Here is a 14,472-nt window from a genome sequence, read left to right as displayed (position 1 = left end):
GTGATGACGCACAGGGCGGCGCGCAGCGATGGCATCAGCGTGCGCGGAGCGTCGGGGGCGTGGTCAGCGTTGCCGTGGAGACCGGGACGCCTCCCGCCTCGGGGCGGGATGGCCGAGGTGGGGGGGCTCGGCCGGGGGGCCGGGGTGTGCTGGGGTGTGCTGGGGTGTACTGGGCATGCTGGGGTGTACTGGGGTTGTACTGGGGTGTATGGGGGTGTGCTGGGGTTGTGCTGGGGTTGTGCTGGGGTGTGGTGAGTTGGGGTGTACTGGAATGTGCTGGGGTGTACTGGGCTGTACTGGACATGCTGGGGTGTACTGGGGTGTGGTGAGCTGGGGTGTACTGGGATGTGCTAGGGTGGGTTGGGACGAGTTGGGATGCACTGGGGTATATTGGGGTGTACTGGGATGAGCTGGGGTACACAAGGGTGCCATGGGGAGCACCGGGATGCCGTGCCAGAGACGCTCCCGCCATGGGATGGGGGATGGGGGCTCCCCCTGCTCCCCCCATACCCTGATGCCACTGCGGGGGTCTGGGGAAGCAGAGACCCCCAGGCTGTGTGCAAGGGGGAGTCTTGTCTCTGGTCCCTTCAAGCTGCAGGGGGCCGTGGGCCGTACCCACCCCAGCATGGCATTACCCTGCCTGGGGCTCCTCCTGCCCGAGGCGGGAGCTTGGGGGCTGTCGTGTCTCCCTGCAGAAAATGACCCTCCGGGAGCGAGCGGCCGCCTCCAAGTCGCGTGGGGAGAAGTCCCGGCCCCCCACCGTCGCTGCTGCCCGAGCCGACGTCGTCCCTGGGCGCCTGCCTGAGGCAGAGTGGCTCTCCTTGCTCGGGGCTGAGCAGGAGGATGGGGATGCTGGGGCCATCCTTGCAGAGCTCTTGGGCCGCGTGATGGACGAGTGCACCAAAGCCTATGCAGCTCGGCAGGTGAGCGTGCCCAGACCCAGCTTTTGGGGGACCCGGGGCGCGCACGGGTCCCTCGCAGTCCCCGCTCTGTAGTGTGGGACTGGGCCAAGGGTGCGAGGTGCCGAGCGGGGCCCTCAGCCCTGGCTCTGCCCGCAGTGCGTGCCCTTCACGGTGGGCCAGGCGCGGGACGCCCTGCTGCAGATAGCCCAGTGGCGCTTCCTGGCGAGGGATGAGGGGGAGACGGACCCCCAGGGAGATAGCTCCTGGCAGGAGGACGAGGAGCCCGAGCCCTGCACCACGGACTCCTGGGCGCAGGGCTCTGTTCCCGTCCTGCGTGCCCATCTGTCCCCATGCCCGGGAGAGGTGAGCCAAGCCCCAAAACCCCGCCGTGGCCCCCAGGCAGCCGAGCTTTTCCCTTCCCCTGCATGTGGGGCTGGAGCGAGTGAGCCCCACAGGGAAGGGCTGAGCCCTGGCTGCTCTGGGGCTGTGGGACACGCACAGAGCCCCTGGTCCCGGCAGGTGGGTCCTCCGGGCACTGCTGCGTGGCCCTCAACAGGGCACAGCGTCCCCCAAATACTCCCCATGGAGCCGGGGGTCAGTGCTGAGGGGGGAAGGGGGAGCACGCGTGGGCAGGGAAGAGGGGGGAGCTCTGCCTGTTGTCTGGGGCTGCCCCGGGAGCTGTTTGGTTGTTGCCAGATGGTTCCGTGCTCTGGTGGTGCCAAGGGCCAAGCCGTCAGCTCGTGCGGGTGAGGAGCAGTGCCAGCACAGCTCCTGCGCACCGAGGGGGCCGGGGCTGTACCCTCTGCCAGCGCTGGGCTGGGGGGCAGTGCTGCTGACACTGAGTCACCCCCGTCGGGCACCGCGACAGCCCCGGCTCACACTACATGCCCTTGGCCCCCTCCCGGCCAGGTCTCCGGTGCGTGGGCCACGTGCCAGTGCGGCAGGCAGGACCCCCCCGTGGCAGCCGAGGCCGGAGCTCCACCCATGCAGCCTCTGCGTCCCAGCCAGGTGTCCACTGCCGGTGCCATCCTGCCCGTGCCAGGGCCGTCCCCCCCACAGCTGCTGCCAGAAGAGGTGGCCATTGCTCCCCGGCACCCCGAGGAAAAACCTCCCCGTGCCGGGCCCCCGCTGCCTCGGCTGGCCCCGCTCTGCCCGGCTAGGCGACCGGCTCCTTGCCCACCCCTGGGCCCGGCTGAGCCCCTGGAGCAGCCAGAGGAGGGACACCGTCTGCCGCGGTCATCCCACAGGGACGTGGAGGGGAGCAGGGCAGCGGGGGTCAGCAGCCACAGGCTGCTGCTGCCGCCTCCCTCCTGCACCAGCCCGGAGACAATCCGGCCAGGGAGGCCCCAGCGCAGCACGGGGGTGAAGCGAGAGGGGTCTAGCACCTTCCTGGGGGTCCCCAGGCTGGGCCCCGGCAGCTGGCCTGAGCGCTGGATCAGGCCCCAGGTGGAGGTGCTGGACACGGGCACGGAAGCAAAGCCACCGGCACATTCCCGGGGTGCCTGCTGGCGCAGCCGGGCGCCGGAGCTGGGCAGCTCCTGGCTGCCGCGGGGGCTGGCTGCTGTGGGCAGGGGACAGCTCCAGCCGTGCCCCCCGGGGTCCCCGCAGCCCCCCAGTGCCCTGCCCCGGCAGCTCGGCTCCTTGCTGGACTCTGCTCGGCTGGCCCCCGGTGTGACCGTCAGACGGGGCGGCAGCGTGGCGCGCGGGCTCGGCAGCGTGGCACATGGCGAGGAGGAGGAGGAGTTGCGGGAGGCCCAACGGGACCTGAGACCCATCTGCCCCATTGTGCCCTTCCCGGCCTTTGCGGCCGGGCAGGTCACGGGCGATGGCGAGCATTGAAGGCAGCACACGCCCCACACCGCCCTGGGGCCTGGGAGCGGCCTGGGGGGCGAGCCCCCCGCTCGGCGCCAGCCCTGTCCCCGCCACCGGGGCGGTCCTGCCTGGCTCCCCGCCGAGTCCCACGCGTTTCCCACAACCGGCCCCGCTGCTCGCGGCGGTCCCTGCGCTGGGAAATCAGCTGCCGCAGCTCCACGGCTGGGTGCCTGGCTGGGTGCTGCCCTCGCCCTGCAGCTCAGCGCAGCGGCTGGGTGCCTGAGCTCCAGGGCAGAACCTGCGTGTCCTAGGCGGGCTCCTCGCCCTCGGCTTTCCGCACGTTTCCACCTGACCCTGCAACCCTACAAGTTACCACAGCGAGCACCAGGTCTGGCGCAGAGCAGGGCGCCGACGTGACGGGCTCTCCCGGCTGTCGGTGAGGCTGGGAGCTCGGTGCCCTTTGCAAGCTCCAGTTAAAAAAAACAGAAATAAAGTTTCTGTCACTTGGCTCTCGTCCCCTGCAGAAGACCAGCCCTGTGGCTGCCACACCGCTGAGCCGGGGAGTTCCTGTGCTGGAGCACGGGGCCAGGAGCAAAGTCCGCAGCAGCCCACGGAGCCGCCAGCCCTGCCACCACCCAGCGCTGCCCGCCGGGATGGGCTGGGGCAGCCGAAGGGCCGAGGCACCTCTGACTCCTCGACCTTTATGGATCCCTGCTGCTGCTGCAGAGGAGGCGAGGAAGAAACTGTCACCAGCAAGATGCGAAGCAAAGCTTGGGGAAGCCGGGGCACTCTGCGCTTTGGGGCTGCCCATCGGCACGCTGCCCGGGCCGGCAGCACCCGGGATGGTCACACGCCTGCAGGACGTTTTTCAGCTTGTAACCACACGCAGCGATGTACCCTGCAGCTGATTTGCCACCAAACAAGAAATAACAGAGATTTAACGGAGTGAAATGTCTGTGTGGCTTTACCACGTGAGCTCTGCCTGGGATCTGCCACTGCCCCGTGTCCCCGGGCTGCGGCGTTGACCCAGGTCCCTGTGCTCGGAGGCACGGCCACCTCCGAGCCGCTCCGCCTGTGCAGCCCAGCCCGGCTGCATCCGTGGCGGGTGGCCCCAGCCCTGCACCCTGCCCCCAAAGCCACCGGGGCTGGCGGGGCCGAGCCACCGCAGGGCTGTTCGCCGGCTCCAACAGTGCTCTGGCTGCGCAAGCACCCCATTTTTTTCTGTAAAGAACCCGTTTTCGTCTGTGATGGTGTGGGGCGATGCCCGGGGACAGCTGAGCTCAGGGATGGCTCATCCCTGGCGAGAGCCCAGTGCCAGGGAGTCGCCGGAGGCTTTCGAGGCCAGAGTAGCCAGGGAACAGTGGCAGCCTAGAATCATAGAATCATTTTGGCTGGAAAAGGCCCTTAAGATCATCAAACCCAGCCGTAGCTTGGGGCCGGTGGTGCTCGTCCAGCGCCGGGGGCTCAGGGGCTGCGGAAGCCCCGGGAAAGCCGGGCCCATCCCTGAGCGAAGCAGCTGTTGAGCTGCTGAAGCCCCCGAAGGTGCCGGCCGGGCCCGGGGAAGGGCCGTGCCTGCATCCCCGGGCTGCCAGCCCTGGTCGGGAGGACAGGGACCTCAGGGCTGCCTGGTGAGCATCGCCCCTCCTGCAATGGCTGCCCTGGAGCTGGTGGGGGGCTCCCTGGCCAGCGTGGGCCAGCAGCCCCAGAGTGGCACGAGAGACAGGCGGCTCAGCCTCCTGCCGGCTCTGACCCTCCCAAGGTACGAGCCCAGCCGGGGACCGGAGGCTCGGGGAGCAGGACAGGGGCCATGCCGTGCCAGGGCTGCCGGGCTGGGCGAAGGTCCTCGGCTGACCTCCAGCCCCAGCCGGACTCTGTCCCCCAGCCACACCCCAGTGCCCCGGCCGAGCCCCATCCCCGCGCCCCAGCTGAACCCCGCGCCCCAGCCATGGCGCTGCCGAGCGCCTGCAGCCACCCGTGCTGGTTCCTGCTCACGCTGCTCCTGGGGCTGCTCCTCTGGGCCAGGAGGAGACGCGCCTGGGACCCCCGCAAGTGTCCCACCGACCTGACCGGCAAGACGGTGATTGTCACTGGGGCCAACAGCGGTGAGTGGGGACTGGTGGCAGGGGAGTGCGTGGGCTGCAGAGGCTGGGGCGTGGGGGTGTGGGGTGCAGGACCATTTGGGTGCAGGTCCCTGCCTGGCCACGGGACCCAGTCACCCTCCTTTCGCAGTGGGAGCCAGTGGTGGTGGCAGCTCCCTGCTCCCCCGGGATGGAGAAGGGGCTTGGGGGCATGCGTGTGGGTGACGGCACGACGGCACGGTGCTGTGGGGTGGCCTGCAGGGGACACAGGTCCCCCTTCTCCAGCCGCCGAACCATAGCCCCTGCTTCAGTGGTGCAGACAGCTGCGGGGGTGGCCATGGCTGGCCCCTGGGTGCGCATGATGTGCTCCCAGCGCCCCGTGCCCACGGCACGCTCACGCCGGGTGCCCTCAGGCGTCCTCTGCACCGCACTGACCGCCGGGTGCTGCACCGCGTGCTCGGGAGCCGGTCCCCGGCGAGCTGCTCGGGCCAGCCGGCATCCTCTGCCCAGCGGCAGCTCTGCCTCGCTGGGCTCTCGGCAGCCCCGCGCCCACAGCCCCTGCCCAGCCTCTGCGGCCGGACTCTGCCCCAGCTGGGTTAATGACTGACAGCCAAGGCCACCGCGCTGCTGGCTGCATCCCAGTGGACCACTGCGCTGCCAGCCACCATGGGCACCACGCTGTGCCGGAGCCGGAGCCGCACGCCAGGGAACGGGGTTGCTGCTCCTGCCCGTGTCCTGCTGCAAAGCACCGAGTCGGGGCCAGCACAGCCGGGGGCAGCGGGGCCCGTGTGTCAGGGTTGGGGTGTCCCCTCACATGCAGGGCACGGGGCTGTCCCCCTGTGTGCCCAGGGACAGGGTGGCCCCACGTGTGCTGGGGTCCCCCCACCCCCGGGTGCCTGTCATTCCCCACTGCATGGGACCACCGATGCGGAGCGGTGCCGGCACAGCGTGGCTGGGTGGGTTCGGCAGCCGTGGCCGTGGTCCTGCCCACGAGCGAGCTGTGCGAGCTGCCAGCGCCAACTCCTTCCCGCACCCCGCCTCATCCCCGTCCCCATCCCTGAGCCCGCACGGCCACACCGCGCTGTGGAGCGGGGAGCCCGGCCCTGGGGTACCTGCCCCACCGCCCCCCACTGACACCCCCGGCTCCAGCGCTGGGGCACCCTGGGCTCGGCGCTGGGCTTCTGGCCATGCCTGAGCTGCCTGGGATGGGGTCCCCCTCCATTGCCCTGCCCTGCTCCCGGGGCTGCCTGGACCCTGGGGGTGGGGGCATGGACCCTCAGGGACCCCTTGCGGTGGGGACCCGGCGGGGACCGGCCTGTGCCTGCTCCGTGCGCTGCAGGGATCGGCAAGTGCGTGGCCCTGGACCTCGCCCGCAGGAACGCCCGCACCATCCTGGCGTGCCGGAGCCAGGAGCGGGGCCAGGCGGCGGTGGAGGAGATCAGGGCGGCCACCAGCAACCCTGCGGTGCTGCTGCGGCTGCTGGACACCAGCTCGCTGGCCTCCGTGCGGGCCTTCGCCCAGGCTGTGCTGCGGGAGGAGAAGCGGCTGGACGTGCTGGTGAACAACGCCGGCCTCACCGGTACGCGCCGGCGTCGGGGTCATGCATCTGCCACCCCCGTACCGCTGCGGCGGGCGATGCCTGCCCCGCTCCTGGCCCACACTCCCCTCTTCCAGGGCTGCCCTTCGCCATCACGCCGGAGGGGCTGGAGCAGACCTTCGCCACCAACTACCTGGGCCCGTTCCTGCTCACCAACCTGCTGCTGGGTGAGCGCGGGGGCTGCCGGGGCTGGGGCGCTCCGGGGACCCCTCCCTGCTCACCTCCTGCTCCACGCAGACCTCCTGAAGGCATCAGCGCCCGCCCGCATCATCAACGTCTCGTCCTTCCGGCACAGCGCAGGCACCGCCGACGGCCGCTACCTCACCGGGCAGGAGCGGCTGAGCGGCTTCGACGCTGCCTACAACAGCACCAAGCTGATGAACGTCCTCTTCACCGCCGAGCTGGCGCGGCGCCTGCAGGGCACAGGTGGGTGCCGGGCTGAGCCGTGCCGTGCCATACCGCGCTGTGCCGTGCCGTGCCACTCGGTGCTGTGCCATGCCATGCCTGGCCATGCCATGCCTTGCCATACCGTGCCTTGCCAAGCGATGCTGTGCTGTGCCACACAGCGCCCAGCTGCACGCTGCTGAGCCGTGCCACGCCATACCATGCCGTGCCACGCCATGCAGCTCCTGGGGAGGGCTGCACCACAGGGCCTTCTGCCTGCCCCAACCACCCCGTGCTGCTGTGCCATGACACGGGCTGTGCAATGGGGCTGAGGGGTCTCAGCACTGGTAGAAACTCCCTGGGACCCCCCACGTCCCCAATGGGTGGGAGAGCCCTGGCCAGGGATGGCCGCGTCCCGTGGGGTGGCCCCGGTGCCGGGGCACGGAGGAGCCCCCGCTCTGAGGCCGGGCTCGGGGCCTTTCCTGTTGCTCCTGGTGGGATGGCGACAGGGGATTTGGGCCCCAGAGGCAGGGACCGGGGTGGGACCGCATGGCCCCAGCCATGCCCCCCAGCATGGTGCTGACGGTGCGGCTTGGCAGGGGTGACCGCCAACGCCCTGAGCCCCGGCGTGGTGAGCACCAGCATCATGCGCCACTTCGGCTGGGCCGTCCGGGTGCTCTTCACCCTCATCCGCCCCTTCATAAAGGTGAGCGGGGGCAGGCGGCGGGGCCGGATCCCATCCCACAGCCCCAGAGGGGAGGGTGGGAGGCAGTCAGGCCCCCTCCTCACCCTGCTTCGCCCGGCAGTCGGCAGAGCAGGGGGCCGCCAGCACCATTTACTGCGCCGTCGCAGAGGAGGTCTCGGGCATCACGGGCAAGTACTTCAACAGCGACTGCGGGCTGGCGCTGCCCTCCATGGCCGCCCGCGACGCCGGCCTCGCTCGCAAGCTCTGGGAGGAGTCGGAGCGGCTGACGGGGCTCACCGACGGTCCCCAGCACTGAGCCGGCAGCAGCTCTGCGTGGGGACATGGCAGCGGCTGTGCCGCCCGGCGCTGCTGGCTGCTGTGCCGCGGTCCTCGTGGCTTCACGGGACGTGGGGCTGGACGCGCCTGGGCTGGCGCCATGCGGGCTGGAGGCAGCCAGTGCCGGGGTGCGGGGAGCTGTGCCAGCCCCAGCAGTGCCAGCGTCCCGAAGTGCAGCAGAGGGGAGTCACCCCGCATGTGCCAGCCCCTTCCCAAAAGGGAGCAGGCACAGGGCCCTGCTGTGCCGGGACAGCCACCGCGACAGGGCGTAGGAGCGTGCTGCCAGCTGCGATGTAACTCCTTTATTAAAGAGCCCTGTGCAGCCAGCGCCGGCTACTCCCAGGTGATGTCCAGGTCCAGCCGCTGCTTCCGCACTGCCTGCAGGAAGCTGTCGTAGTCCCGCCGGTGGATGTCCCGGCAGCGGGACAGGTCCAGGTGGCGCAGGTGGCCCTCGGAGGCCAGCAGTAGCCACACGGTCCGGCCAGACACCTGGCTCTCAGCCAGTGAGAGCTCCTGCAGCTCGAGCAGGGGCAGCCCCGGTGCTGCCAGCACCGTCTCAAACACCGAGTCCAGTGGGAAGTGGATGCCGAGCAGACGGAGGGTCTGCAGGCGCGGGGCATGGCACAGCAGCGAGGCCAGCGTGGCACGCAGCACCAGCCCGTGCGGGGCCGAGAAGATGCCGGTGGTGCTGGCCAGGGCCAGGGAGAAGCTCTGGAGCTGGCAGAGGCCGCGGGGCAGCAGGTCGGTGTTCCAGCGGGGTAGCTCAGCCGGTGTCTCCCCGTTGGGGTCGGCACCCGGCGGGGCGTGCAGCTCGGCGCTGAAGGCCTGCAGGCCGGGGCAGCTGGCGAGCAGGGCGGCCAAGGAGAGCTCGTCCTGGTAGCAGAAGCCATGCAGGGCCAGGGTCTGCAGGCGGGGGCCCAGGCTCCGTGCCAGCGGCAGCACCTCCGCCAGTGCCCGGCCCTGCCGCCCGGTGCAGCCCAGGGTCAGCCGGGCCAGGCGGCCCCAGCCCAGCAGCTCCCAGCCGCCCGCCAGGCCTGAGCCGTCCCCCAGCCACACGCTGGCCTCCTCGGCCTGGGGACAGACGGCGCGGATGGCAGCCAGGGTGGGCTCTTCCACCTCCTCCACCTGCCGCAGGGGCAGGGTGAGCGGCGGGCCCCCCGGGGCAGCCCCCCGCCACCGCGCCAGCTCCTCCAGCGAGGGGAAGCCCTTGGCGTCCCCCGTGCCGTCTAGCTGCCGCCCGTGGAGGAGGCGGAGGGTGTCTGGCACGGCGCTGTGGGCCAGGAACTCCAGGTGCGGCAGGGCCAGCAGCAGGAAGGCCAGCGCCGCCGCCATGCCGCTGTCCCCCGCGGGCTCCAGGCCGCGGGCCAGCAGGACGCGGAGCGCGGGGCAGCAGAGGGTCCGCGCCAGCGGGTCGTAGGCCAGGTGCCGCAGGGCGCGCGGGGACACCTTCTTGCAGCGTGACACGTCCAGCTCCTGCAGGTGCCGGCAGCAGGAGCCCACGGCCGAGAGCACCTGGATGTTGGCCTGCGTCTCTGCCAGCCCCAGCCGGCTCAGCCATGGCAGCCCCTCCGCCAGGTCCACCAGCACGTCCGCCGACAGCCGGCTGCAGCCGTGCAGATCCAAGGAGCTCAGGCTCTGCCGCGAGCGCACAGAGCCCCCTCAGCAGGGTGGGGTGGAGGGGACCCTGACACCCCTCTGCCCGCCCCACACCCACACCAGAGGGTGGGCACCTCCAGCCCACTGACCTTGCAGCGCAGGGTGACGAGCCGGCCGATGGCGTTGCTGGCGAGGCCGGGGCAGGGGCGCAGGCTCAGCTCCCGCAGGTGAGGCAGCAGCAGCAGGTGCAGCGCCGCCCGCGTCAGGCGCCGGCTCTCGCCCAGCAGCCGGATCAGGTCCTGCACCAAGCTGCCGGCTGCGGGGGGGCTGGGGGTCAGCGAGAGCGCCCCGGCACCGCTCGCCCATCCTCCTCCTCGTGGAGGGGGTGCCCTCGGACCCCGCGTCTCACCCAGGTCATTAAAGGGGCCCATGACGAAGCGGAATTGGTACTCATCCAGGTAGTTCTCGCTGTAGTCCTTCACCCAGATGCTCTGCATGTGCTGGGCCAGGCTCTGCAGGCAGAGGCTGCCCAGCGCTGGCACCTCCTTCCTCCTGGGCATCTGGCTGCTGCGGGGGAAAGGGACGGTCAGGCATGGCGCGCTCCGGCCGGTCAGGTCGGAGCTGCCCACAGACCCCAGCAGGCAGCGTGACTTGTCAGGGCCCGAGTTTATTTGGGGTGCACTTTAAGTGTTTCTGCAGAACTGGTTGAGGAAGTCCTGCCGCGGTCCGTGTCTGCAACATGGCCCACGGCTGGGCGTCTGCTCTGCCGGCGGCTCGTCTGGGTCAGTGAGCTGCGTGGTGCTGGTTTCGGTTTTGCTTGGCTTTGTGCACCGGCACGGCGGTTTACCCCCAGAGGGAATCCCACCGCAAACAGAGAGGATTTACCGGCGCGGTTCACTGCGGCACAGCATGCCCCAAACCCGCTGGCAGAGCGGAGCAGGGAGTGGGACAAACAAGGTACCCCAGCAGCCCCCCGTCCAGGGGGACACCCCACACCTCACCATCATGTGCTCCTCCCAGCAGGCAGGTCAAGCACTGGCAGCCCCGAGGCCAGGAGAGCATGGCACCGGGAAAGGGGCGGGTGCTGGGAAGGTGGGGAGAAGTGTTAATTGGGACTGGCAACACTTGGGTAATTGCACTGTGTTGGTATCCCTGCAATTAGACAGGAAATGAGGGGCTGTGTCTCGCTGAGACGACTAAAGCATCAGCCAGACTAACACTGAATCCCGGCTCCTGGATTGGTAAACTCGGGAGACATCCCGGTGCAGCCAGCGGGCTGGTGAGAGGTTAACTGGGATGGACTTCGGAAGCTCCGGCAACTGGGGAGGCTCCCGAAGACTGGACAAGGGCAAACATCAGCCCTGGATGCAAGGGGGCCAGGGACCACGGGCAGGTCAGACCCTGGGGACTGGGCGAAGGCCCTCCAGGAAGCTGCCTCCAGACACACAACGCAGCAGCCAGCATGGATGGACCACGGGCCAACCGTGTCCCTCCAGCCTGGTGGGTGGCCATGATGAGACAAGCAAGGCGGGCACGGGGAGGGCAGGGGACGTGTGACACCCCTGCTTTAGCAGAGCCCTGGACACAGTGTCCCGGCAGGGAAACCGGCCATTACGGGCAGCTGCGTGGGCAACGCGAGTGGAAAAGCGGCCACACTGCCGGGTCGAAGTGCTGTGACAGCGGGACACGAGCTGCCACCGCAGGGGTCGACAGCGGGGCCGGTCGCTGCCGGCCCCCCGCCTGCTCCACAAGCCCCCGCGGGCGCGGGGCTGCTGGCGGGCATGGCTGCGCCGGAGCGCTGCGGGAGGGGACGGAGCCCTCCCTCCCCGGCGCCCGTGGGGCCCCACCAGACGCCGGGCCCCGTTCGGGGATGGCGGGGACAGGAGATGGGGCGGCCGGGGGTGCGGGAGGAGTGAGCCTGTGACTCCCCGGAAGGGCAGGGCGGGAGGGGACCGGGCCGGGGCCAGCGGGGCGATTCCCGTTAGGCGCCAGGTGGAAGCTGCGCCCCATGAGGGCGGCCCCACACCGGCGGCTCCGGGACCACATCCTCGGGGACGGCCGGCACCCGGCGGCGGGGGGCCCTGCCCCACCCCGGGGACCGGGACCGGGATCGGGCCCCAACCTGCCCGTCTCCATGGCAACGGGCCGGGGCCGCTCCCGGGAGCAGCCCCCCGGGTTCGGCGGGGACCGGGCCTGGGTCGCTACCGGCCCGGGGGCACTCACCGACGACTCCGCGTTCCGTCCCGCTTCCTTCTCCTCCCGCCCGGCCCCACCTCCGCGGCGGGCGGGACCCAGACCCGCCGTTACAGGTGCCGGCGGCCCCCGCCCTGCCGCCCCCCGTTCTGCCGTGCACAAGGCGGCCCCCCACGCTAGGCCGCCCGGCCCGGCCCGGTCGCCCCGCCTCCGGGCAGAGCCACTCCACCGCTCCTCGCCGGCTCTGGGGACCCGGCCAGCCCCGCTGCCCCCGGTCCCTTCTCCACCACCATAGCGTGCCCTCCCGTCTGCGCCCGGCCGGCTTCACTCCCCGCACTGCGCATGTGCCCTGCCAGCAGGCCCCTTCCGCCCTTCTGACCCCTTGGGGCTGCCCCATGTCATGCCTGACGCCAAGCTCGGCCGGCGGCGCGGCCGGGCGGTGCGGCGGCGAGGAGGGCAGCCCGAAGGGGCCTCGCTGGGACCTCGCGAGCGGGCGGGGGCCGCTGGCTTCCGAGAGCGGGAGCCGGTGCGCGGCGCTGGGGAGCGGCCGAGTGGCAGGTACCGGGCGCGGCCCTGCGTGGGGGGGCGTGGGGCCGGGGCTCCTGACGTGGGGAGGGCATTCCCCCCGCCCCGCCGTGTGTGTATTTTGGGGAGGTGGGGAGCGAAAGGTGTCGCGTCGGCGCTGGGGCGCGGAGCGTCCCCCCCGCCGTGGGGGGGGGCGGGGTGCGTGGGCCTGTGTGAGGGGTGGTCAGTGACGGGAGGGGGCACTTCTCCCCCCACGGGGGAGTGTGCGGTTGGGGATGGTGCTGGGGGTGGGGGCGCTCCCGGCAGGAGCAGAGGCCGAAGGGCAGTGCTGGGGGACCCCAACCCCCGTGGGGTGTCTGGGGGGGGCCGTGCTGGGGGAGGCACTCCCAGGTACGGAGCAGGGCTCGGTCCGGGCGCTGTTGCCCCGCCGTGGCGTAGCTCAAGGCTCGCCATGGCCTGGCTGCCCACCACTGCAGAGGCAGCGAGCAGCTCTGCGGGGAGCGTGTCTGTGGGGCGGGGGCAGTGCCCGTCCCGGTGGGCGCTGAGCCCCCCAACCCGGGCTCCCAGCACTGTGCCCGCCCGGGCGGTGCCTGTGCTGCACGTAGAATCTGTGTCCCCCCCTCAGCTGCAGCCCCCGTGGGGAAGGCCGGGCAGCCATTCTGTGTGGCACAGGTGCCTGTAGCCACGGCGGCGTGGCCTGGCTCCGGGGCTAGGCCGTGGGGAAGGAGGAACACTTCGCAGGTAACACAGCGGTCTCCTTCGGAGCAGTGACTAAGCACACGAGCTGTCTGTAGAAACAAAGATTCTGTTTTATGCAGCTATTTCCAGCAGGAAATGTAAAGACAGGTGAGAGCAGGTCCGGGAGGCCAGTGTGCCTTGAGGAGTGTTACAGAAGCAGAGCTGTCTGGATTCATACACACTCGCATTAAACTTTTTTTTTTAAAAAAAAAGAAATGTCATCTTTCACTCTAATCAGATGCTGTTTGTTTTGGGGTTTGTTTCCTGTGTAATTCACCTTTTTCCTCAGTGTGGTGCTGGAAACCTTCAGTCCATCTGAGAAACGGTGGCTGGCTCCCTTGCGCGGGGTGTGGCGGAACAGTTTCATGACAGACTCCTGCGGGATGAGGGAATCTGCACCACGGGGAAAAAAATAAAAACGTCACTCTGGATTGCCTGTGGAAACTCCTCTGCTAGTACAGAAAAGATAGAACTCGTTTTGCAGTCGTAGCCCTTAACGTTAACTTTAAACATTCACTGAGCTGCAGCTTCTTATTTGTGAAACAGGAGGAAATCTTGCTTCCAAGCAGAGTGTGGTTTGCAGCCCTTCCCGGTTCCGAGCTGCGAAGGTTTCCGTGCTGGGGAATGGGAAGTTCATACAGATAACCTGCATCTTCGCCGTCCGGATGAACTATCTGTTCTCAATTAAAGGTGGAGCCAAAACGTTATTAGAAACGAAGAGAAGATTTAAGAAGGACCATAAATCGCACAAGCTGAAGGGGTCAGCTATTGGATTGGAAAAGTTTGGATTTGGAGGAGTGGCAGGAGTGACTCAGCCGTTGGATAATTGATAACTGGGCTGATTTGCATGTGCGCATTATGGCTGTTCAGTGGCCCAGAAGAAAAGTGGAATTGTTGTGGCCGAATATTTCCTTTCATGTTGTCTAGTAAAGATACAGTATAGCTCTTCTAGCTAAGAATTCTGTGTATTGGGTACATGAAAGTACAAACTGGAGCAGTTGTTAGCAGAATATTTGAATAATTGACTGATCAAATTAAGACCGGGTCACGTGCCTCAGTTTGTAGTCCTCGAGGTTGTAGGGTGTGTGTTAAAAGCTGTGCATCTGCCCACGTACAGCACTGGTACTTAGCATGGCCGTTTAATCAGTATCTTGAATTTTTCTGATCAATGCACTCACTTTTGGGTTTGAAGGCATTAATTTTTTTCCTCTGCAACACGAGGGACGCAAACCCCGCGTTTGAACTGTGCCGCAGAACGTCCCTCGTGCTCGGCCCAAGCATACTGTGGCTGCGATGGTACTGCCTCGCCCCGTGCCGCTGGCACTGCCGCGGTGTTGCCCCACGTCTGCCGTGGCCTTGTGCTAGGGCAGTGGAAGAGCCAGGCCCGTGCCCAGCAGGGCAGAGAGGTGGGTGTCTAAAGGAGAGAGCTGTATCTTTGCTCCGGGGGTAAAGCAGCAGTCCAAGGAGGTGCGGACCCTCGGGGGGGAGACCGGCTCCAGCGCTGCTGTGTTCCCATCCCAGAGGCACCAGTGTAATTCCTCTCCCCTGCTCAGCAGCGCTGCTGTCCCCTCCGCCAGCCTCCCCCGGAGGAGTTCCCAGACCATTTGCCAGACGGGTGCTGGCTTT

General features: G+C 68.6%; 2 protein-coding genes across 2 annotated transcripts; both read left to right on the top strand.

Moving 5' to 3' along the window:
• Nucleotides 1-108: 108 nt before the first annotated feature.
• LOC309404471 (uncharacterized protein C2orf81 homolog) lies at nt 109-2,741 on the top strand (the record flags this gene model as incomplete). Its single annotated transcript, XM_081998941.1, has 4 exons — nt 109-117; nt 696-923; nt 996-1,496; nt 1,812-2,741. The coding sequence occupies 4 exons, from the start codon at nt 109-111 to the stop codon at nt 2,739-2,741; spliced, it is 1,668 nt and encodes a 555-aa protein (XP_081855067.1).
• Nucleotides 2,742-4,558: 1,817 nt separating this feature from the next.
• On the top strand, nt 4,559-7,805 carry LOC309404976 (retinol dehydrogenase 12-like). Its single transcript, XM_081999636.1, has 6 exons — nt 4,559-4,816; nt 6,132-6,371; nt 6,467-6,556; nt 6,627-6,815; nt 7,373-7,479; nt 7,580-7,805. Exons 1-6 carry the CDS (start codon nt 4,660-4,662, stop codon nt 7,772-7,774), a joined length of 978 nt encoding a protein of 325 aa, XP_081855762.1. The 5' UTR covers nt 4,559-4,659; the 3' UTR covers nt 7,775-7,805.
• Nucleotides 7,806-14,472: the final 6,667 nt, after the last annotated feature.

Source organism: Phaethon aethereus (genome assembly GCF_964289735.1).
Source record: "Phaethon aethereus genome assembly, chromosome: 4".
Lineage (NCBI taxonomy): Eukaryota > Metazoa > Chordata > Aves > Phaethontiformes > Phaethontidae > Phaethon > Phaethon aethereus.
The sequence above is the reverse complement of the archived record's forward strand: the minus strand, read 5'-3'. Positions and strand labels throughout refer to the sequence as shown.

Coding starts and splice junctions, on each gene's coding strand:
- LOC309404976 (XM_081999636.1), top strand. CDS start 4,660: ATGGCGCTGCCGAGCGCCTGCAGCCACCCGTGCTGGTTCCTGCTCACG. Junction 4,817..6,131: donor TGTCACTGGGGCCAACAGCG/GTGAGTGGGGAC, acceptor CGTGCGCTGCAG/GGATCGGCAAGTGCGTGGCC. Junction 6,816..7,372: donor GCGGCGCCTGCAGGGCACAG/GTGGGTGCCGGG, acceptor GCGGCTTGGCAG/GGGTGACCGCCAACGCCCTG.